This window comes from Microtus pennsylvanicus, chromosome 17 (assembly GCF_037038515.1).
Source record: "Microtus pennsylvanicus isolate mMicPen1 chromosome 17, mMicPen1.hap1, whole genome shotgun sequence".
Taxonomy (NCBI): Eukaryota; Metazoa; Chordata; class Mammalia; order Rodentia; family Cricetidae; genus Microtus; species Microtus pennsylvanicus.
The window spans coordinates 42,878,751-42,901,138 of NC_134595.1; the positions used below are offsets into that span (position 1 = coordinate 42,878,751).

General features: G+C 42.6%; 1 protein-coding gene across 16 annotated transcripts in view; it reads right to left on the reverse strand.

Moving 5' to 3' along the window:
* Window positions 1–10,782: 10,782 nt before the first annotated feature.
* Window positions 10,783–22,388, reverse strand: part of Dock10 (dedicator of cytokinesis 10) — a 249,100-nt gene continuing 237,494 nt past the window's right edge. For 10 of the 16 annotated variants that reach the window (XM_075952012.1, XM_075952011.1, XM_075952021.1 and 7 more), the window contains 6 exons: window positions 21,826–22,036; window positions 20,141–20,331; window positions 15,446–15,546; window positions 15,117–15,255; window positions 13,656–13,731; window positions 10,786–11,542 (listed from right to left, as the gene is read on the reverse strand). In XM_075952012.1, the coding sequence (XP_075808127.1) occupies window positions 11,481–11,542; window positions 13,656–13,731; window positions 15,117–15,255; window positions 15,446–15,546; window positions 20,141–20,331; window positions 21,826–22,036 (780 nt within the window). In that variant the 3' untranslated portion in view covers window positions 10,786–11,480. Of the gene's footprint in view, window positions 11,543–13,655; window positions 13,732–15,116; window positions 15,256–15,445; window positions 15,547–20,140; window positions 20,332–21,825; window positions 22,037–22,388 lie in introns of all 16 variants that reach the window. The other 6 variants (XM_075952013.1, XM_075952009.1, XM_075952018.1 and 3 more) reach the window with 3 other exon arrangements.

The window sequence follows — 22,388 nt, forward strand, 5'->3', positions numbered from 1 at the left end:
TGTGACTAAATAGAAAGTTATTTTCAGTGTTTAGATGGTTAATTCAATAAAAGGTATATTTAATATGCTGTGTTGAAATGTTTGCCAATTGTTTTAGTATAGAGATTTTTTAAATATTTGATTCCAAGTTAGATTTAATTTAATACAATTTGTTTTAATTAAAAACCTTCAATATTCTGAAATAAAATTTTGCTCAGTCATAATCCAAAAGATGAGATAATCGTCAAGTATCAGAGTGCCACAGGTGAGCAGAAAGAGACCTAAGGTGTTTAGAGGGTCTAGAAATGTCAATTGATTGGATATTGCAGAAAGATGTTAGTAATGATACAGAAACAAGCCTGACTTAAGTGAGATGAATTTGTATATATCTTTCTATCAGGAACATAGATCACCAAAACAGGCTTGGTACCCCATCCTTACTCTCTGCTCTGCTCTTCGTTTTCTCTCTCTAGTTCTTCCTGTTCTCCTTTTCCACAAAAGTCTTCCAACACATCACAGGAGCACACGACCCAAGGCATGAGTGTTGAGCTAAAGTAGATTCTACGTGACTCATGAAGTCCTTAGGAGTGGTTCTGCAGAGACTTGTACAAAGCCTCCTACTGAGTTCTGATTTTACTCTGAGTGGACTGGGTGAGAGGAGGACAATAAACTTCAGTTTATGTATTCCATTGTCTTTGATTCATAGTTCACAGTGTACAGTGTGATTGGGTTTGAGCTGTCCATGTGTTACGTGTGAGTTATTGTTCTCTTGGAACAAAGGCAGTTGTTATGAACAATCCAGTTCACAGGATGGAGCATAATTAAAATGGAAAACAAATTTTCTGGCTCTTTAGTACCAATTGTCACGTCCATCCTCTGTATGTGTGTGTGTGTGTGTGTGTGTGTGTGTGTGTGCGTGTGTGCACGTGTTGATCTTTTGAATAAACCAGTAAATCAGCGTTTATTTTAGTTTCCTCCTATATTCTCTTAGGTCCTTATCTTCTCCATTTAAATTTGGTTTTACGGCCGGGCGGTGGTGGCACACGCCTTTAATCCCAGCACTCAGGAGGCAGAAGCAGATCTTTGTGAGTTCGAGACCAGCCTGGTCTACAAGAGCTAGTTCCAGGACAGGCTCCAAAACCACAGAGAAACCCTGTCTCAAACAAACAAACAAAAAAATTGGTTTTACGTTAATTTTATAGCAATATGTGTACATAAATACTTGGTTCTTTCTAGCATTGCTCCCTCCAAAAAACTCTGAATTCCATTTAGAGCCAGGTGTTGGGTATTGAGTATTATAAATGAATGCTGAAGATGTTTATTTAGTAAGTGTCGGATTCCAGCCTCTGAAATACCTGCCAGGCTGGGATTAGAGAACAGTCTTCTTGCTGTTACATAGCTTCTACACCTTTTGAGTGAGATTAAATTTCCTGGTTTTGTCACCAAGAAAGAACAAACTGACCCAACATAGAAAGCAAACCCTGTTTCAAATGACTTTAGACATCAAGAAACATCTTCATCTCAGTAACTGTCCCATCTAGCTGGTTCTTAGAGAGCATGCGTTTGTGGATTTGTTTTCCTTGCCAGCAATTTTTCTACTTTCACCGCCATCTTTTATGAGACATTTCAGAAGATTTATCCAGTTCTAAGCCAAGAAGTAGCATCTGTCCTTGGGAATACATGTAGATAACGGGCAATATTTGTATGTTTGAAAAACATATAATACAGTGCCATGTCAGAAACCTGAGAGAATGTGTTTCTGCCTTTATATTCATCATAAGCCAGGGCTCCCAATAGCCGTGACGTGCTCAGCAGTGAGCATGCAGGGAAACAGTATCAGTTTTCCTTTCCCTGAATTTATGTATTTATTCAATATATGTTTTACAATCATCTGAATAAGTATTATTAAAAACTACTAGAGGTCACAATAATCGGTTTCTCACTTGATATATATATATTTATGAGCCTTTCGATCTTTGTTTAATCCCCTTAACCATTGTTTCTCCCATTTAATAGAAGATGCAACTGAGGCTCAGGTTGGATCATTGTGGTAAGGTCACAATCAGTTATGAGGCTGGTCATCTGTGTCAGGGCCCTCTCCTTCAGAACCAGAGTCAACCCCATTCTCTTAGTCTGCTGTGACTGAATGCTTCCATTAGGGAAATTGGAGGCATCCGTCAGTTTGAAGTTGCCTTAAGAAGTCTAATGTTGTGGGATATTTTACACTGTGTGGAGATAAAAAGCTGTGATTGGGTTGCTAAAGAGCTGAGTGGCCAATAGCTAGGCAAGGAGGTATAGAAGGGACTTCTGGTCAGGGCGAGGAAATGTGGGGGATGGATCTAGGCATGACAGAGATGCAGAATGAGTTGGACACACAAAATGGGAAAGAAAGGTAAAAAGCCGTGAGGCAGAGTGTAGATTAATATAAATGGGTAAAGTCATAAGAGCTAGCGGGAAAAGCTTAAGCTATGGTCGAGCTTCCAAAACCAATAATTAGTTTCTATGCCATTATTTGGGGTCTGGCAATCCAAAGGCAGTCCTATGAGAAACCTTGTCTAACTTTGGTTCCCTTTAGACTCATTTGTGAATTCTTTCGTACATGCACTCAGCAAACATTTGTAGATACTCTTGCCCATTCCAAGTCCTCTGTTAGCCTCTGAAACCAAAAGCAAACACCGTGCAATCTCTGCCTCTAAAGACTTGCATGCTTGGATTCAATTAATTTTCCGTCTTTCACAGATTTCTCTTTTCATTACCTTATGCTTTGCAACATCAGAAGGTGACAGTGGCCCATTTTAGTCTCTGGGAAATTGTCCACGTCACATATCAGCTGCATATTCTAATGTCAAGATACCTGAGCGCAGACAATGCAAGGCATTTATTCTGCCAAGAAAAATCTTGCTTGTTAATTTACCACTAACAGTTTAGGTTTCAGAGGACACATCATCTGCTAGAGAAAACAGGCATCCCAAGCATCTGCTAATTCCATTAAAGAGATGGAACTGGTTAGAACGAAGCAAAGCTTCCACCTGTAACAGCCTTGCATGCCTCAAGGAATGCTTGGAGGAGAACAAGTTGGGTGTTGTTTGTAACCCCAGCCAGGAGCTATTTCTGAGACCTGCAGAGGAGAGACCTGAATTGCACTTATAGTTCTCCCGGGCTCCTGCATTTTGTCAAAATTAATTTTTTTTACCCTTTTGCTGAAAGGACTCAAAGACCTGCATGTGTGGTCAGAGTGGCAAACCAATAATAACTACAGCAGCATTAAAACCCATTGTTCACAGTTAAGTTTCAAATTTCAGCTGTTATTCTATTAACAACTTGATTTGAAATCCCAATTTTGAAATTTTTATTTTTATTATTTGAAATGAAAATGTAATTATGTCATTTCCCCCTCCCCTCTCCTCTGCTCTTTTTCAAATTCCTGGTCTCTTTGTTGTTACACACACACACACACACACACACACACACACACACACACACAACTATATATATATATATATGAGTACAGTCTGCTCATTGTGTACAATGTTACTTGTTTGTATATGATTTCAGACCTGATCACTTGGAACTGAGAGACCTTTCTGTTTTTCCCAAAGTATTCCTTAGGTTCCTGTAGTTCTTTGCCTAGAATTGGGACCCTTTTGAGTTTCCCCTTTCCGGGACAACATATCTATTGTTCTTGTTTAGGCAACCATGTTGTTGACATTTCATGGGTGGAGCTCCCTGACGTTTTGAGGAGACACAGTCTCATGGTGCTCTTCTTGTTACTCTGGCTCTTAAAACCTTTCTGTTCCCTCTTTTTCCATGTTCTCTGAGCCTCAGGAGCAGGAATTGTGTTGCGGATGCATCAGTTGGTGCTGAGCTCCACAGGATCACCTGTTCTCTGCATTTTGACCAGTGGTCATTTTCTGTCATGGCTTTTGGTTGCTGCAAAGATAATGTTTTTGTTTCTTTGTTATGAGCGTCGAGAGCTATGCTTATCTGTGAATGCAAGGATAAATACTTAGAATGCAGCTAGGAATTTTGCAGACATTGTAGGTTCTCCTCGAGGATTCACGACCACACTATCTCCAGGTAGTTGGCTAGGTTCCCAATGTCAAGCATGATTTCCCTCTGGTTGGGTGGGCCTTGAGTCCCATTGGTTAGCTCTTGGTTACCGCCAAGGTATGTGTACCACTGTTGTGTCCTTAAGGTTATTGTGCCATCCTAGTCATTGTTTTAGTTCACAGGCATCATATCTGGGTACCGGTACCATGAATGCTAGCTCTCACAGAGCAGACTTTCAGGTTGGTCCAGCTTGGATCCTGTGAGCCCTTGTGTCTAATATGTATGGTGTTTTCAGCAATATGAACTTATCTTTAGCCTCTACGAGGCAGCCAAGGGCAATAGTAATAGCCATTAGTGTTTGGGATTCTCTTGGATTACCTTCACCTACAATTCCAAAGGAGGCTTCTCTTGCCTTGTATTATTACTTATTGTTTGAAAGTCTAGGGCTCTCGGGGGGCAGGGGAGAGCGTTGCCAACCCATGTAAGAAAATCCTATTTAAACTATATATTACTGGCCTGGAGGGATGGCTCAGCTGTTAAGGCTAGGCTCACAACCAAAAATATAAACTATATATTATTTGTGTGCACATAGATTTACATATAGTTTGTGTAATTTTAGGTAAACAGAGAATAATAAGAATCCTTATGACTTTTTCAGAGATCTTTACTGAGAAACTCCAAATTTAATGATGTTCATAGACATATAATAAAGCCAAATGGAGGGTGTTATCAGAGGAGTAAAATCATGCTGCCAGGACGTCCTCCAGAAACAAACAGACGTACTGCTGTCTGAGAGATGTTGCTGCAGATGGCACCTCTCTGGAGCAGGAACTCTTGGCTGGTTTTGCTGGACTGCGCTCATTTGTGCTTCTTGCATCCTCAGAACATCTTGTTCTATTCTTGCCAAATGTGTGATGTTAGGAAATCCCCGCTCTTGGGGTGTGGTATGCACTCGTAGCCCCTTGGGATTCTGACTCATTCGAAGTAGAAATGATAGTAAGACAGAGGAGGAGAGAGCTAAAAGGAAGCAAAGACAGCGTATTTAGACATCTGAGTTAACTACAAAAGTAGCCAACAATAGTTTAGAAAAGGTTGTAGCTAAACATGGCCAACATTCCCTGCCTGACTTAAAGTAACCGTAGGAGCTGAGGCTGGGTCCCCAGAAGGAAGACTAAAGGTGATTGTTACATTGTTACATCATCATCTGCAACTTTTTGGCTTAACATTTTAATGTAAATAATTTCTGTTTTGGAAAAGACTCTGTGTAGATGTTAAAGTCAAAAATAAAGGGCCTTACATTTTGCAAAGCCAGCAGCCAATCTGATACTAAAGGGATCCTTGTCCTTTTGTACGACTGTTCAGGAGGGAGAGATTGAGAATATGATGCCATTTCGTGGAACATGATGGGCTGGGTGAGAATGTTTCTGAGATGAGACACCGAAAGATCTCTCCCGCAGGCTGGGTTTCCTGCTTGGAAACACCCACAGGACCATCCTGTGCTTTTAAGCTGCCTTTCCATTTTCTCTTACCTTTGTTAAAAAGTAAAACAAAATGAGGAAACAGCAAAAAAAAAAAAAAACCTAGAATTTAAGTTGATCTCCAGAATCTCCTACTATTCATTAGTTCTTTAAAAATTGATCACCTACCCTCCATATTTAATAAATATGACTAAACTGATTCAGTGCAGTCAAATGCCCTGCAAATACCACTGCTTACTCATAACAAGGCAAAAGTCCCAGTCGTCCTTTGAATGATTAGAGTTGTATTGCATTTGATGGAATACAAGAAAAATTCTGAGTTTCAGAAGTCGGTATCTTTTATACATTAGGAATCTAGTCAAGAAGCTATGTTCAAGCGATGCAGCGAGATTGAAAACAGATTTCCTGGGGAGTTTTCCACATGAGTGCTATTTAAAACTTGGTTTTGATATTTGTCCAATTGTTCAGGCTTAAACCATTTCTTTCTCCAAGCGAGTTTTGAGAATGTTTTGATCTTTCTCATTCCTATTGCTGGAAGATCAGTCCCATGTACTCAGGACAGGGACTGTTGAGTCTCACGAGCTATAATCTCTCCACCAGATTATTCTTTACCTAACGCAGCTTCCCTCACATGTGTTCTTTTGCAGGAACATCTAAGGATGAAGGAAAGACATGCTTTCGTGAGACTTTCTTTGCTGACATTTCCAGCATCACTTGGAACATTTAGTCATCTCTGCTCTGACCTCAAATTTGCTTTTTTGTCCTGCAGTCTTAACAGCTTTTTTTCCACGTCCATAGGAAGATCAACTGTTGCCATGCTCCACACTGGGCAGATGAACTCCCTGCTAGAGGAGGACAGGTTTTTTTTTTTTTTTTTAGAGGACCACAGATCTTCCTGCTTCCCCACAGGGTACCACCAGGGTGTAGGTACAAGGTGTCGATTCTTAGATACTAACTTTGCCGGTTCTCATGTTCCCTTCCACACTGTCAAACACTTAGAGTAAGTAGTGAACTTTCCCATGTCATCTTTTTCTCTTCTTCTTTCTTTGCTTTAATTTTTTTTTTTGAGACACAGTTTCTCTATGAAGTCCTGGTTGTCCTGGAACTTACCCCACAGACCACACAGATCTTAAACTCACACAGATCTGACTGCCTCTGCCTCCAGAGGGCTGGGATTAAAGGTGTGTACCCACACTGCCTGGCTCTTTCTCATGTTTTCAAATTTCTTGTCTTACTTTCAGATACAGCTCTAGTCATCATCAGACTTTGAATGCAGTTGAAGACTCGCCATCCCTGATGCAGATTGCTGCTGTAACAATGTGACAGGACACGTGAATTCCTAGGACTGCTGGTTGCAATTTGTCACTTCACTACCGACATGTGGCATGTTGACACCACCCTGCAAAGTCCTCCCTTATTCTCCCTCTCTCTTTCTCTTTTTCTAACGAGTTGGGCAAGGACTCAGCTGAGAATCAACTGCAGCTATGATTATTTCTCACACCCAGTCAATCCTGGGAGCAAGCTCCCTTGGGCTGAGGGACACATCTTGGGTAGGAGGACTTTGCTAGCTGTGCAGCAGCTGAAGGAATCGAGGGCTCTGGCTGAAGGGTGGTTGTAGATGTAGATAATACAGCACTCAGAACAGGGGTCTGATGTCTATGCAAGAGACTTATATAGCTGGAGAAAAGGGATAGGGATCTTTCTGTTGGGAGGGGAAATGAGATGTCCTTAAGAGCTCAGAAGACAGGCTTTAGAAAGGCATAGGAAAGTGGTCAGGACATGAAAAGAGAAGGAAGGAAGGGGGCTTGTTGAATGGTCTTGAATACTTCTCGAATCTTGTAAAATGTACTTTATCATATTCTGAACTAAGTATCCTGTTGTCAATACGTGTGACATATCTTACATGATTTTCACTGATACAATGACATAGGACCCACTTGTAAACCTAGTTAATAATAATCTGGCCGAGGATCATTTTGTCACGTTTGCTCTTACGTATTTTTATTTTCTGTTGCTCATAGGAACATTAGGATAATTTTTTTGACTTTCCGGACTTTGACTAACATGAGATAATAAATCACCAGTCTGAAAGTAAGGTAAAATCTATGTGCAGAACAAGATTTAGGGTTCTGAAAGCCAGTTTGCTGGTGACATGTTCTCTATCTTTTTAGGACCATGTGCCACAGAGAGTCAAGAGTCATTACAGAAGAAACACACCAGCTATCCCATTGACACCGACTTTTCAGTTTGTGTGAATACAGAACAGGGAAGCATCCTGTGAGGTTTGGACAATGGAAATTTGTTTCTAAGGTGACTGATCTCAAAACTGAAGGAGTGTGCTAATTTATTTAATTAATAAACAATTAATTTATTGGAATCCTTCACTTTGAAATGAGAATGAAAAGAGAAGTGGCCACAGGGCGTGCTTATGCGTGAATAAAGAGACAGAGCCAGGCCTAACATTAATATATACTTATTCTGTATTAGGTGTCTGGGGCTCATTTTCGGGCTTTTTTTTTTTTAATCTGCAGAACTGGGGGATTTCTATTAGCTTTAAAAAACTGAGTTTATTTTGAGGAATTGATTTTTTTAAAGTCAAGTTTAGGGAATTGTATTTTTATTTATTTATTTATTAAAGATGTCTGCCTCCTCCCAGATTGCTCTTCGGGCTGACGAGGGAGGGGGACTTGTCTGGGGGAGGGGGAGGGAATTGAGGAATTGATTTAAGACCAATTTATGTAAAGACGAAAAAGAATACAAGTAAGATTCAGTGTTTTGGTAATTCAGAATCAGGTCATTGCTTTATGGTGCATCATCCTCTGCAAGGCTTTGGGGTAGCAAATTCCCAGGCAGCTCAGTGCATCCCTAGGTAGAGCGTAAGAATCACGTGGATCCAACACTGCATTTGAGCCCTTTCCGTGTTTATCTCAGAAGGCTTCATGAGGCTTAGAAGCATGTATCAAAAATAAATGCATCTTGCTTGGCTTGGAAGCAGGTGCTGTGCTGTCTGCGACTGGACAGACACACAGACACAAAACATTTGTCTGCCCTGAAGTCTGCTTATACATATGAGTTCCAGTTAGGACATATAAACAAGCATGATCTAATTGATACTGGCGATTAATCCCTGGTGATGACTGAGGCCAGCCAGAAAGCACATGTGGAAGACTTAACTGTTTCATTTTAAATTCACCATCTTGAGGGAAATAGGAATCCAGCATTGCCAAATGTCCTGATTTTTTTTTTCTGACAGCCTCCAGAAAGCTAGAATTCTATCTATGTAAATGCACCTGACATAGATGTGTTCATATATAATTTAAAAATACTATGTGGAGATAAGACACAAAGGTTGGGTTTCGTCACTCCCCTGCATATTTGATGTAGCTAGAGTGATGAAAGAAGGGAGGAATAAGAAGCCTGAGATGGTCCGGGGCCTGTTTCGAAGCCTTTTGCGAAAGAGATCCTCACTCTTTCTCGAGGATTTAAATTTCTTTTATAAACCATGTCAGGAGCAAAACGCAGCAAAACCCTTTGCCATACTAATAATTGTGGTGCAAAGACAGGATGGCGTTAGCCTAGCTGGAGAGGATGAACTGTGCTCCTTTCCTGGGAACCCCTTGGACGGCTCCTTCTCAGATCTGGGCGGCCCCTGTTGCCAACAGTTCCTTTAGAATACGGTGGGTAGCTGGTTGGAGAGAGCAGGAGAACTCGGACCTCGTAGGCAAGGCTGAGAGTAGAAACACATCAACAACACAATCTTCCTGGGTTTCCTCAGCAGCAATAACTCAGGCAGTTTAACAACTTACGCGGAGGAAATTAAACAGCAGACACCAAGCCAACAGGAGCCAGAATGGTACGGGATGCGACTTTTGGAGCCAGAGTTCAGCTTAACACGGGGGTGGCTTTAAAGTAGTAGGCTGAATCTGAGTACAGAGAACTTAGATATGACTTGAAAAGTCAGAGTTCTCACTCAAAAATATCATCTCGTCTCTTCTGGGTTCATGAAATCTAAAGCTTTCTTCCAATGCCTATCTTCTCTCCTTGCTCTCTTGTGCTGACAATGCTTAATAAGACTAGTGTAGCCAAAGGCTGACGGAGCCCAACTATGATCCCCCTTCTTTGAGCCACCCAAGACTCTGGAACAGCTGTCAGAGGCGACTGTATGCTGCTATTCACTAGCTTGCCTTCCGCAGCTGGAGGCAGGCCCATGGACGCCACTGCAGCTGAGGCCGGATGGGCATGTGGTAATAGGCCCCGAGTAAAACGTGTCAGTCACCACCAAACCTCACTGATGGTCATTCACAGTTTAAGAGAGGCACACTGGTGAGAGCAAACATATCGCTGCAACTGTAATCCGCCTTGAGTCTCGGGGACCATAACGCTCAAGACTGTTTCTCTCTGACACTATATGCACTAGGAGGCTCTGTGGGATATGTGTATGTCTGGCTCTGTGTGGTTACCCGGAGACCTGGCATGATTTTAGGTTCTTTCCTTTTTGATTGATTAAATTTATTTATTTATTTATTTATTTATTTATTTATTTATTTATTTATATTGAGGTGTACATTTTTCTCTGCTCTCCTCCCTGCCTCTCGCCTCCCCTTCAACCCTCTCCCGTGGTCCCCATGCTTCCAATTTACTCAGGAGATGATTTCAGGTTCTTTCTTCGTGTACTTTGAAGAGCTATTTCAGGGAAAGGATGAGGCACAGCTACCCACTGGATTTTCAGAGTCTAACTAAACTGATTTTGATCAGCGGTTCATATTTCCCCTTTCAGTGGTTACAGCAAATCACATGTCTGTGCTAACTCCTAAAGAGGCAGCAAAGTACAGCCCTACCACAAGTTTATGAGGTACGGTAATAGAAGATGTGTGGATGGCCACCACAGTCGTCAATATTCGGGTTCATATTTCCGTCAAATCATTCTAATAGCCTATACTTAGAAATCTTCAGTGGGTCTAATTCATCCTACAAGCTGAGGCTTGGGTCCCTCTTTTGGTAAAGCATTAAAAGAATGGAGTTCGGATGGTTTGATAGTCATCCAATAAACCAGTCCCAGAAGTAACTTGACCACCTCTCCCGTGTTCATGCTGACCCCTCCCTTGCTAAATAGCTGGAGGTGACCTTAAACTTGCCATCCTCCCATCTCTATCTCCTGCATGATGGGATAGCAGATGTCACTGCCGTATCTGGTTTGTGCAATGCTGAGGCTTGAACCCAGGTTTTTGGGCAGGCCAGGCAAGCACTCTCCCACCCCAACTTTCAAAAGAAAATGGAGCGCAAAGTAACTGTAATTTTATTTATATTAACAACAGCAAAATACTTTTATAATTTCACATACCATTGCTTTTAAAAGCACATATATTACAAACAAAGGAACTTCACAAACTTTTAAGATTAGTATTTATCAACACTTTTTTACACATACACAAATATTTTAATATAACATTATCTGAAATGTTACTCATATAATTTTAGTACTTTCATAAGTATCAACTAAAAACATTCTTCTGAAATTTGATAAAAACCATATATTTTACAATTTTCTATTTACATGTGAAATATGCTTAAATGTTACAAAACATTCACTTTGACCTTGAAAATATGTGTACTAGGACCTGGGGTTGAACAAATTATACCCAAGAGCAAACTCAATTTGCTTTTAAGCTGCACGTTCGTTGGAATTGCAGGACAAATGTTCAGTGTGGTTTGATCAATACCACTCCGAGGAAACAAAGGAATCCTAGGAAATGTGCAAATTCAGAGGCTGGCAAAATTCTCAAGCTAGCGAGGCAAACAAAAATATTAACACTGTAAAAACATCAAATAAATTAAATCTATCTTTTCTCTTCCCCGAGATTAGCGGCAAAAGTTGAGAGAGTTCTCTGTGAGGTGCGCCAGATCCCCCAGGACTCCTCTCAGACTTCAGCACTGGGCGAAATGGAGACCAGAGGCACAGCCGGGGTCACCTTGCTAGTTGCACGCGTGTAGGGTCGCTCCAGTCCGCGCTTTGCTGGGTCGTCCCTGCCCGTAATCTTAAAGCAAGACAGATACAACATATGCATATAAAAAAATCAATTTTCATATCCTCAAACACAAAATTAAAACCCTGAACAGTGACTCATTCCCAATGGGGTGTTAGTAAGTTTGGAAAATATCCTAGTCAAAGTAGTTCTGAGGGATATTTTCTTCGAAGCCCATATGCCGGTTGCCATGGGGATGCTGAAAGCAGCTTCACCATATTCCTTGACTGTCAGATACGAATTTATAAATGTTTAAGTGGCTACAAATGTATTTGAGTAATTCCAGTGTCTCATTCTAGCTTAAAAATTTGTAATTTACATTGCTGACATTTACCCAAAGGGGATGAACTCAAACGTTTGCATTAATGGGAGTATAATAAAATCAATATGCCTAATCTGAAAATGATAACAATATATCTAAATGATACGGTGTTCAGCTCTATCACAATGATCACATGCAATCAGTAACCCACAGCCCCACTGAAACTGCAGATGTCACCTTTGAAGTTGATCTTTGTACAAAGAGATTTGATGAGTATTTTGAATTTCTAGTTGTGATTTCTTCACTGACCTCACACACTGTCACGCTGTGCTGATTTATATGTGTGTGATATTAGCTTCTCCTCTCCTCCAGGAGCTTGTTGCACTCAGCATGGGAGGGTCACGGGCTTGCAGCACACTCTCCTGAGGGCCAGAGTTACGAGATTCTGCGCACATAATTTGGTTCTTTATGCGTTTAGTATGTGTCTGAGTCTCTAACAGCAAGATTGCGCTCACAGCTTGCTTTCTTGGCATCAGAGCAGAATGGCTCTGGTCCCAGGGCTGTGTTTTAAGTTGGATACTCATGACCACAGCTGACTTCATTCTGCCTCCAGTCTCGCTCATTGGAGACCCACTCCAAAAGAGCATCTTATATTTATTCTTCATTTGCATGCTGTGTGAATTCTATTGGCCCCAGCTAAAGAAAGTTTTTATGGTTTTGGTATTTTGGCTGTTTATGAAACAGTGTGAAATTCTGGCTGCCGATTAAAGAAATGGTTGCCTGCCCCTACCAGTTCAAATTACTTGTTTCCCACGTCTCCATTTTACACACCAGCTTCACTCAATCTGGGGTTCTGTTTCCTCTCTTTCTTTTTAAAAAAATGTGTGGGTGCATGTATGTGCACGGGCGCACACATGCCACAGTGCGTGTGTGGAAGCCAGAAGGCAGCCGTGGAAGTCAGGTTCTACCATTTGGGCCCCAGAGGCAGACTTGGGGGCAAGACACCTCCTCACCCAGTAAGCCATCCCACTGGCCTCTACTTATTTTCTTCTTGAGGAAGACTCACTTTTCTTACACTGGTCTGAAGTTCACTGTGTACATGATGATAATACTGAACTACTCTGGTCCTCGCAGTTGAGATTACGGGTGTGTGTTATGTTCATGGCCCAATTTTCCCTTATATTGAGGGTTTTCCCTTAATGATTTTTTTTTAAGCTAAGACTTTTCTTGGCCCCATGGGGGTGCATATGGCGTAATTAATTTTGTGTTTCTATTTCTAAGTCAGTTAATTCTAATTGCTTTTGATTTTCAAAGCTCAGCTGGTAAGTTCTCTCACCACTTAATATCCGTGGACCTGCTTCTGGAGGATACTCATTCACACTCAGACAAAGGAAGATAGTCCCACATCTCGTCACCTGTGTGACCAGGCCCTGTTATAAGCTCGGGACCAGCAGAAAGGTCACCTTTTCCTCCAACAGATCTATTTCTTTTACTAACTAATGAGCAGTGAGACCCACAGGTTTTACTCTTTGATCAGTTTCCAGTAAGTAGAGAGCCAATGTTTACTTCTTTTGTTACACTTTTCCTTTACAAAAAAAAATTATTTTTCTCTCCTCTTCACCAACTGGTCTTTGTAATTTTTTTTCATATTTTCAAGTATCATGACAACCCTTCAGTTTTAGAAGGTAAAGGAGCATGGGCTTTTTTCTTTCAAAGCCAAGGATAATAGGATATGTCTTAGAGTGGCAATGAGGACTTAGAGAAGATGAGCCACAAAAGCTGATGGGGCGAAGGACTGGTGAGGAGGAGGTGGGTGGACAGAAGGCTGCAGGGCAGGAGAGATGTACGGCGAGAAGAACATACCGCTTTTGCTCACAGTACTGAGAGAAATGCTAGACACAGAGGAGCAGAAGCTGTAGAGACACGGACCTCGACAGAGCTGCCGGAAAAAAAAAAAAAGAGAGAAACATTTCTGCCAGATGTTTCAAGGCCAGGTGTGATTTACAGTGAGAGGAAAGTATGGTTTCACTGTGGTTACCTACTTTGACATGCATTCTCTTCATTTTAATCCCAGGTTTAGTAATGCCTCTCCTATGGGCTCAAGCCCCCTTTGGCGTATTTAACCACCATCACCCCTCAGAAATCTCAAACTGACATGATCTCTGTTGGGAATTCTATCTATGGAGATTCATCATTTCTGTCATAAGCCAACCTACCATTTTGTCTTCTTAAGCTACTGTGGAGGCGAAAAGGGCCGGTAATGAAGCCAGGAAAGAAAGACTGTATGCTACAAACAATTAAAATCACAGTTCCAGTCTTTGACCTGCTCTGTGGTAATGATTATTACCACATTAGATCATTAGGGAGAGGGGAGGGACCGGATATGAAACCAGCAGTAACATAGTACTGGGAAGGCTACAGGAGGCAAGGTACCCAAATAGAGTGTGAGGGAAGATGACGTTGCAAAGCAGGCTAGGTAGGGTCGCTTGACTTACAACTGAGTTCTTTTAGCTATTCCAAAATACTGACGTTATTGAATGTTCACAGTTCATGCAAGCCATGCACAATGTGGTGAATACATACCCAGGATGATTAATGACTTGATCATGGAGTAGAATTTTATATATATGTATATATACATATACATTATATATATATATATATATATATATATATATATATATATATATATTACACATATCTTTTCCTCCTAATTGTGAACCTCTGCTTCTGCCAAGAAAGTCTTGAGGTAAAAGGCCCATGAGAAATTCTGAGGTTCTCTCTGAGCACGGTGCCAATCTCTTTCTGGCAAAATGTGAAATGTCTTCCCATGTCCTAGGTATTGTGACATCCTCACAATACCTGTTGGCAGCAGGCCAAAATGGGGATTCCTACCTTGTGTTTCTCAGTGTCTGAAAAGACCCAAATATTCTAGAGTCAACAGACTGTATGGCTTGGGTAAATACCTCTAGAATTGTGGAGAGCATTTCGGTTCTCCTATTCTTTCTTCTGTAAGTGTTTCTGTGCTTTGAGATAAGAACTGTTTGTACACGGGGGAGAGAACAACTCAGCATCATAGTGCTGAGGTACAGAATAGTGACTTTTGGGAAGTGGAAAAAGACAAGATCTCCTGAGTAAATTGGGAGCATGGGGACCTTAGGAGAGGGTTGAAGGGGAGGGGAGAGGCAGAGAAGGGAGCAGAGAAAAATGTAGAGCTCAATAAAAATCAATTAAAAAAAGAATAGTGACTTTTGCAGTAAGGAAAGAGTCTTCAGTTCCTCTAGTAATGGCCAGGGACTGTGGATCACACCAAAGGATGCTTACCTGCTCATTCATGATGGCTGACAGTTCACTGAGCATGTCCTTATAATGGGACCTCAGTTCTTCCTGGTACTCCAGCTGGTCCTCCTTGATGAGACGCTCATTCACATCCAGAGCCTGCCCACACGCATCTGCAAATTGCCTTTAATGACAGCATCGGGCAAATTAAAAACCAGTTACGGGAAGAGGTATGCAGTTCAGGTACTTGGGTCCAAAGCTGGGCTATGGATACTCTGTCACCTTGAAGAGGGTTAATCGTGTGGCTTTCCTAGGGGTTTCGTGCCTCTCTGTGTGAGGTAGTTAGAAGAACATCTCAACAAAGCGAACCTTACCTGAATATTTCCTTCAGTAGCTTTACTTGGTTGTCAGGGTATTTCTTAGCATTCGTCTCTTCAAGAAAAGCTCGGGCATAAGCCATTGGTCCAGCATTGACCTGCGGGGAGAAGAGACTAGGCTGAGGCTGACTCCTCCTCTCTCTGGAGTTTTCTCCATGGTAAGGGAGGTCCAGTCCTCTGACCAATCACATGGAACCCTGGCACTATCCCACCACACTGTGATCCACCACTTTCTATACTGGCTGTACCTGCTGTTGTTTTAGGGGTCAGCAGCCACACTGGAATTGGCCTTCCTTGTTACCCTTGCCAAAATCAGTCATGTGTCACCCTACAATGTGACAGCTTCCTCTGAGCAGAGAGCTCCAGGGACACAGCTTCTGTGAGCCGTCAGTAGTGTTGGGGGCATTCAGTGATGCAGCCATGTAAGAGTCAACCCAGCTTCTCTGAGTAACTCCTTAGCCACACTCCAGTAGGCAATCCAAAGACACGTCCTGGTTTACTGGCTGGGCTTTGCTCGGATCGCCACTAGCTTTGCCACTGGTTCCCTGTCTGGGATGAGCAGATGTTTGTACGTTGCCTCCCCAGGAAGAGGCACACAACACGGCTCCTCTTGCCACTTGCTATCTTCACATACTGTGTGAGCGCCCTTTCTATAACAACTTTGAAAAAAAGAAACTCCTTCATTGCAAACCCTTCCACTGAAGCTAAATTTAGTGTTTGTGACATCCAGTGTTTGAGGTGCCCATTCGTTTTCTTTTCTATTGGCATGAAAATAAACACATAGTTGTGATGAAAAGACATTCCACAGAGGTAGCGGTGTGTGCACCGCCCTGGCAATGTGTTCCTCTGTACTCTACTTGAAAGCCTTGCTAAGGTCTGGGCCAAGGAAGCATCCATCAGAGTTGCTGAATGAATGCACAACCAAGCTGTTTGTTTTTTAGTTGTTGTTGTTTTGCAGTTCTGGAGGCTGAGTCTGGAACCTTGCATATGATATACAAAAGCATGCGTGTGCATGCATGCGTGTGTGCACGCGCAACACACACATATATCTGCTCTACCACTGAGATACACCCCCAGCCCTGCAATACCAGCTTCTGTTCCCTGTTCCCACTCAGGCACAAACACTATGCTCGTGAAGAAGCTCATTTCTCTTCATGCATACAAACCTGTTAGTGTGGCTATGGTGTTTGGAAAGTGCGACGGTTAGTTTTAATTTTTCAACCAGATGTGGCCTAGAATAATCGGGGAAAGAGTCTCAATAAAGGGATCGCCTCCATTGGCTTGGCCTGTGTGCGTGTCTGTCAGCTATTCCCTTCCACGAGTTAATTCACGTGGAAAGACTCAGTCTACGGGTGGCAGCTTGATTGCCTAGGCAGGGGTTCCCGACATGTGTGACGGTGGGAGAAATCAAGCCCAGTAAGCGTGCAAGCGTGCAAGTGAGCAGAAGTCAGCAAGTGTGAACTCAGTTCTCTCTGCTCTTGACTGTAGAAGGGATGTGACTAGCTATTCAATGCCTTCGCCATGACTTTTCACAATGGTAGACTATTATCAGAATTGTAAACCTGGGCTATTGCTCAGCAGCAGAAATAAAACGGGAACAGGGTGGGAGCGAATGCTGCACCAGAGTCAGGGGGGTGTCACAGTGCAGGGGGCACAGCCATTGGTGCTACATCCCCTCTGGCTCTCCAAGCCCATCCTCCACTCAGCTTTGTGCCCAGGCCTGCTGACCTCTCTTGACTTCACGCTGAGTATGCACGTATCTATTTTAGTCTTTTGGAGTCAGTCAGCGGGGACACAGACAAGACTTGAGCATATCATGATGAGCAGCAGTGATTTTTTTCTTCTTCTGTTACAGATTCAACAGATCAAAAAGCAGGGAAAGACATTGCTACTGGTCTGGTTTTGTTTAAGACTTTATATTTCTGTCTTCTTTCTCTTTAAATCTCTCTCTCTCTCTCTCTCTCTCTCTCTCTCTCTCTCTCTCTCTCTCTCTCTCTCTCTGTCCCTCTCTCTGTCCCTAAGTTCCACAATGCATACATGGAGGTCAGAGGACAATTTGTGGGAGTCAGTTATCTTTAACTCTGTAGGTTCCAGAGATCTAACTCAGGTCTCCCATCTTGGCAGCAAATGCCTTTATTAACTGAACTATTTTGAAGTTCCTCTTTTTTTCCATTTCTCCCCGCCCCCCGCCCATGCATGTTTGAATGTGTGTCTCTCTGCACAGGAAGAGATCAGAGGAGACATAAGGTGCCCCACCCTCTCATTCTCTGCCTTACTCCCTTCAGAAGGGTCTCTCACTAAACCTGGATCTAGGCTGCTAACTAGCAAGCTCCAGAACCCCCACCCCCAATCTCCATCTCCTACCCCTATCTCTGGGGTTACAGGTGTGCATATAGTCACACCAAGATGGTTTTTTTTTTTGATTCTGGATATTTAAATGCAGGTCCTCAAGCTTGCACAATGCCCTTACTTATTGGGCCATCTTCCCAGCCCTGAGACATTCATACTTTGCTCAATGTGGGCTTTTCAAATTAATTTTCACTTTTAAAAATAGCACTTTAAGATAATATTTTATGTTAATTACTAATTAAACTTTATGCCTATGATGAGAGCCTTACTGTGCCCTCCCCCGCCCGGTGTGGGACAGGTTGGAATACAATCTTAACATCCTCCTCGGAGTACCCCAAGAGAGGCCATGCCTGTCCCTTACGAGTGGACCCTTCCCTTACTTTGTTTCTACCAAGCCTCCTACACTAGCTTCTTTAGTTTTAAGGGTGTATGTTCAGCAGGGTGTGACTATCAGCTATACAGGCCCCTTCTTCAGGGGCTCCCACCCTTCTGTAAACTTTATTTTATTCTCCCCATCACCCACTATTCAGCCCATCTGCTTCATGTCACAGCGCTCAGCCCGTAAGCACTAACGCTTTTGTGAACCACTAAACATTCTTCATTCTTAAAAAAAAATATTTTAGAACAGATAACTTTCATTACAACAGTTATGTATGGAGTGCAATATTTATAAATTGGTTAATTCATTTGTTAAGGTATACGGTATGGGAGGGTTAGGGAGAAGAAACTTTCCATTATCCAAACTTAGGTGTTTCTATGGATGTTTTAGATTTTTCTGGTGCTTTCATACATTTATATAATGAATTTTAGGCATTTTCACATACCCCATTCCATCTCATCGATCTTCCTCTTTCACTTGAATTTTCTTCTTGAGAGTACCCCCTGCTTCTATTATTATTATTAAAATTGATTCATTTATTTCACATCTGATCGCCCTTTCCCCTCTCTCCTTTTTTACCATTTTCTCCTCATTACCTCCCCTTGCCTCCCAATCCACTTTTGTGCCTGTTCAGAAAGGGACAGTCCTCCCATAGATGTCAACAAAGCAGGGCATATCAGGTTGAAGAAGGACTAAGCTCCTATCCTTGTATTAAGGCTGGGTGGACAACCTAGTAGGAGAAATAGGTCCCAATGACTGAGAGATACTTAAAGAAATTGTTCAACATCTTTAGCCATCGGGGAAATACAAATAAAAGTGACTCTGAGATTCCATCTTACACCAGTCAGAATGGCTCAGATCAAGAACACTAATGACAGTTTTTGTTGGAGAGGATGTGGAGCAAGGGAAACACTCCTCCACTGCTGGTGGGAGTGCAAACGTGTACAGCCACTTTGGAAATAAAGATGAAATTTTCTCAGAAAATTGGGAATTAATCTACCTTAAGACCCAGATCTACACTTGGACATCTAACCAAAGAATGCTCAATCACACCACAAGGACGCTTGCTCAATTATGTTCACAGTAGCGTTATTCATAATAGCCAGAACCTAAAAACAACCTAGATGCCCCTCAACCAAAGAAGAGATAAAGGAAATGTGGTACATTTACAGAATGGACTATTACTCCTGCTTCATTTTTAAAATTTGAATTTTTATTCTCTGAGAATTTTATACATAAGTACACTGCACTGTCATCACGTCCACTCCCAACCTACAGAGTCTCCCCTGCCCCTCTGAAATTAATGATCTCTTCTGTATTATCATTGTTTTGTGCACACTCATCCCCACGCAAACAACCTCCTGAACCCGATTAGTGTTGCCCATATGTACATGGGTTTGGGGCTCATGACTGCCTTTAGCTCTTCAGCTAGAAGTGGGGCCTTATGAATTTTTGCCCCATCCATGCAGGCATTAATCTGGTTTTAAAGGTACAGAGAAGAAAAGCCTTAGGTAGTTCCTGTTTTCAACTGACAGAACCCGGAATCACCCAAGAGATAGATTTCTGGGTATGTCTGTGAGGGATTTTCAAGATGAACTGAACTGGAATGGGGAGACTTACCTTAAATGTATGGGACAATATTTCGTGGCTGCATAGAAATGATTTTTATATCAGCATTCTTTTGTTCCCCCTAACTGTGGGTGCATTGTGGCCAGCCACTTCATGTTCCTGCCATCTTACTGACTGTACCCACAAACTATGACCGAGACAGCCACCCCCACCCCTTAAGTTGTTTAACCTTAGGTATTTGGAGGTATTTGTTTACAACGGTGGGGAAAGTAACTAATATGGATAGGCCACAAACAGCCAGAATGTTTCTTATATACTTAAAAAAATTCCTGGAGCATTTTATAGCATGTTTCACTGGAACTTGTGAGTCTTTGCTCTGGGCATTGATTACTGACCTTCACGCTGACACTGCCTTGCAGTTTGAGCTGTAGTCTGATCATGTCCACCTCATCTGTTGTGCACAGCTGATTAAGTTCAGAGACCTTTTTGGACATCTCATCAATCGCGACTTCAATGGGATTCAGTTCTGTACTCGATTGGCTGATGACCTGGATCCGCTTCTTCACGTAGGGAAACAAGTGGCTGGCTGCATGGAAGCCACACAAAGATTTATAAAGGGTCAAAGAAAAGTCCTAGGTTCCCATGAGGGTCTTCAGGATTTTGTATTGTCTCCAGCTACTTCTGGTGTTCCTTCCCACCCTCACAAGCTCACCCCAACCTTCTCAAGGCTGTACTAAGACTGCCAGAGCAGCCAAACCCTGAAAGGATTGCAGTAGGCGCTGAAACTTGCCACCCCCGTAATGAGATCCACGCAGAGCTCCTGTAATGGCTTTCCACTATAGAGAAGAGCGAACAGGAGCTTGGCTCTTGGTGTGTTTACCACTAACCACTCAGTCAGCTTCCTGAAAGTGAATGAATGCTTGTCATAATTTAGAAATCAGGGCGATTCTTGGTGGTTCAGTTCAAAACTGGGGTCTCTCAAGGTAGTTGGGTGTCTTCCTCCAGAGGGCCTTCACTCAATTCTTTCTGTGGACTTTAGCATCCTAGACCTATCAATGCCCCTACATTAAAAAATTAATTTGTTTTTTAATGTTGTCTCTCTTGGAAATTCTTTTTTACTTTGTCTTTGTTCTACCCCACTGTTAGCACCATGGGAGCTTGGTTGTATCTCATTTAGTTGAATTGCCAGGATCCTGGGGAGATCCAACATCAAGTAAGCACACAGTGTCTGTTAACAAAGGAGAGGTGACTACTTCACAGGACTGACACAGAGAGCATAAAACGAGGTGTTCAAGTCCAACCTTATTCTAGAGAAGAGCTGGAATCTTACAGAGGGGAGAGTTTTGCCCTCAAGCCTAACATGCCAATAGCCGCTAACTCAGAAGCAGGTAAGGGTGGATTCGGGGAGAGGAAGGGAGCATTCGGTGTCCATGTCTTTATCATGGTGTGACACCATGACACTTGTGAATATTCCCACTCAAGGGAAAGGATTTCATTGGCAGTGTCTCTCCAAGGCTCCAAGGCCCCACTTTTTTAAAAAAAATTTTGTTGTTCTTTTGAGGTGCAATCCGACTATGTAGCCCAGGTTGGATCTGAGCTTTGGCTCCTCCCCACTACTGGAATCAGAGTTGCTCACAACCCCAGCTGGCTATGGAGTTTCCTTTTAGCAGAACCTAAAGAGGGGCAAAACGCCTGATCCCCCAAACAGCTCTAGGTCAATGCGTTTCGGGAACTTGCCTGCAGGGTTGAAGTCACCACATAGGTATGTACTTGCATGCAGTCTTCCTTGTTTTTGAGACAGGGCCTTTGATGAGATGGGGGGGGGGGCTCTCTGATCAGGCTAAATTGACTGGCCAGGAAGCCCTAGGGATCCAGCTGTCTCTGCCTGCCCAGTGTTGGGATTACCAATACATGCCTGCATGCTTGGATTTTGTGGTGGGCTCTAGAATGGAACTCATGTTTTTATGGTTATACAACAAGCATTTCACTAACTGTGCTCTCTTGCTGACCCCTGCAGCCACACTTGACTTAGGTAATCTAGCCTTGGCCCGAGGTGGGGAAGGTTTCATCCCGCACTTACTGGTCAAGACCGTCCTCCGTTTGCACTGCTCCGCCACTCCACCATGCTTCTTTCCTGACAGAGTGAAGGGTGTCTCGAAGACAAAGCGGTTGATGTTGTGATGCATTTCGAAATCCGTCCTCCGGTCGTCTATTTCCTTTTCTTCAAAGAATGGCGTCACATAGGTCACCTGAATATAGGCATACTTGGGGTCCAGGTCCTTGGGGTTTACCTGTGTAAACAGTAAGGGTACCGCAAGAGTGGTGAGCTGCAGGTGATTTATGAGTTCCCTTGCTGCCTCCTGGTGGATAAAAAAGCATTCTGTGCTCTGTAGACCACAGAAGACTGGATGACTGACAGCGGGTAAGAAGCCTGGCTCTCGTTAGCAACAGGACTTAGAGCTGGTTCACCAAGCTGGAGCCAGATGGCCTTGTGGATCTTTTCAACACAGATTCCTGGGTAGGGCACCATTTAAACTTTTATTCTCTATCCCTTCTGTAACGAGTCACCCTTGTGCAGAGTGAAAGTTCCTTGGAAGCAGAAACACCTCTCTTTGTTCCTTTGTGGTGTCGCGATGTCCCTAG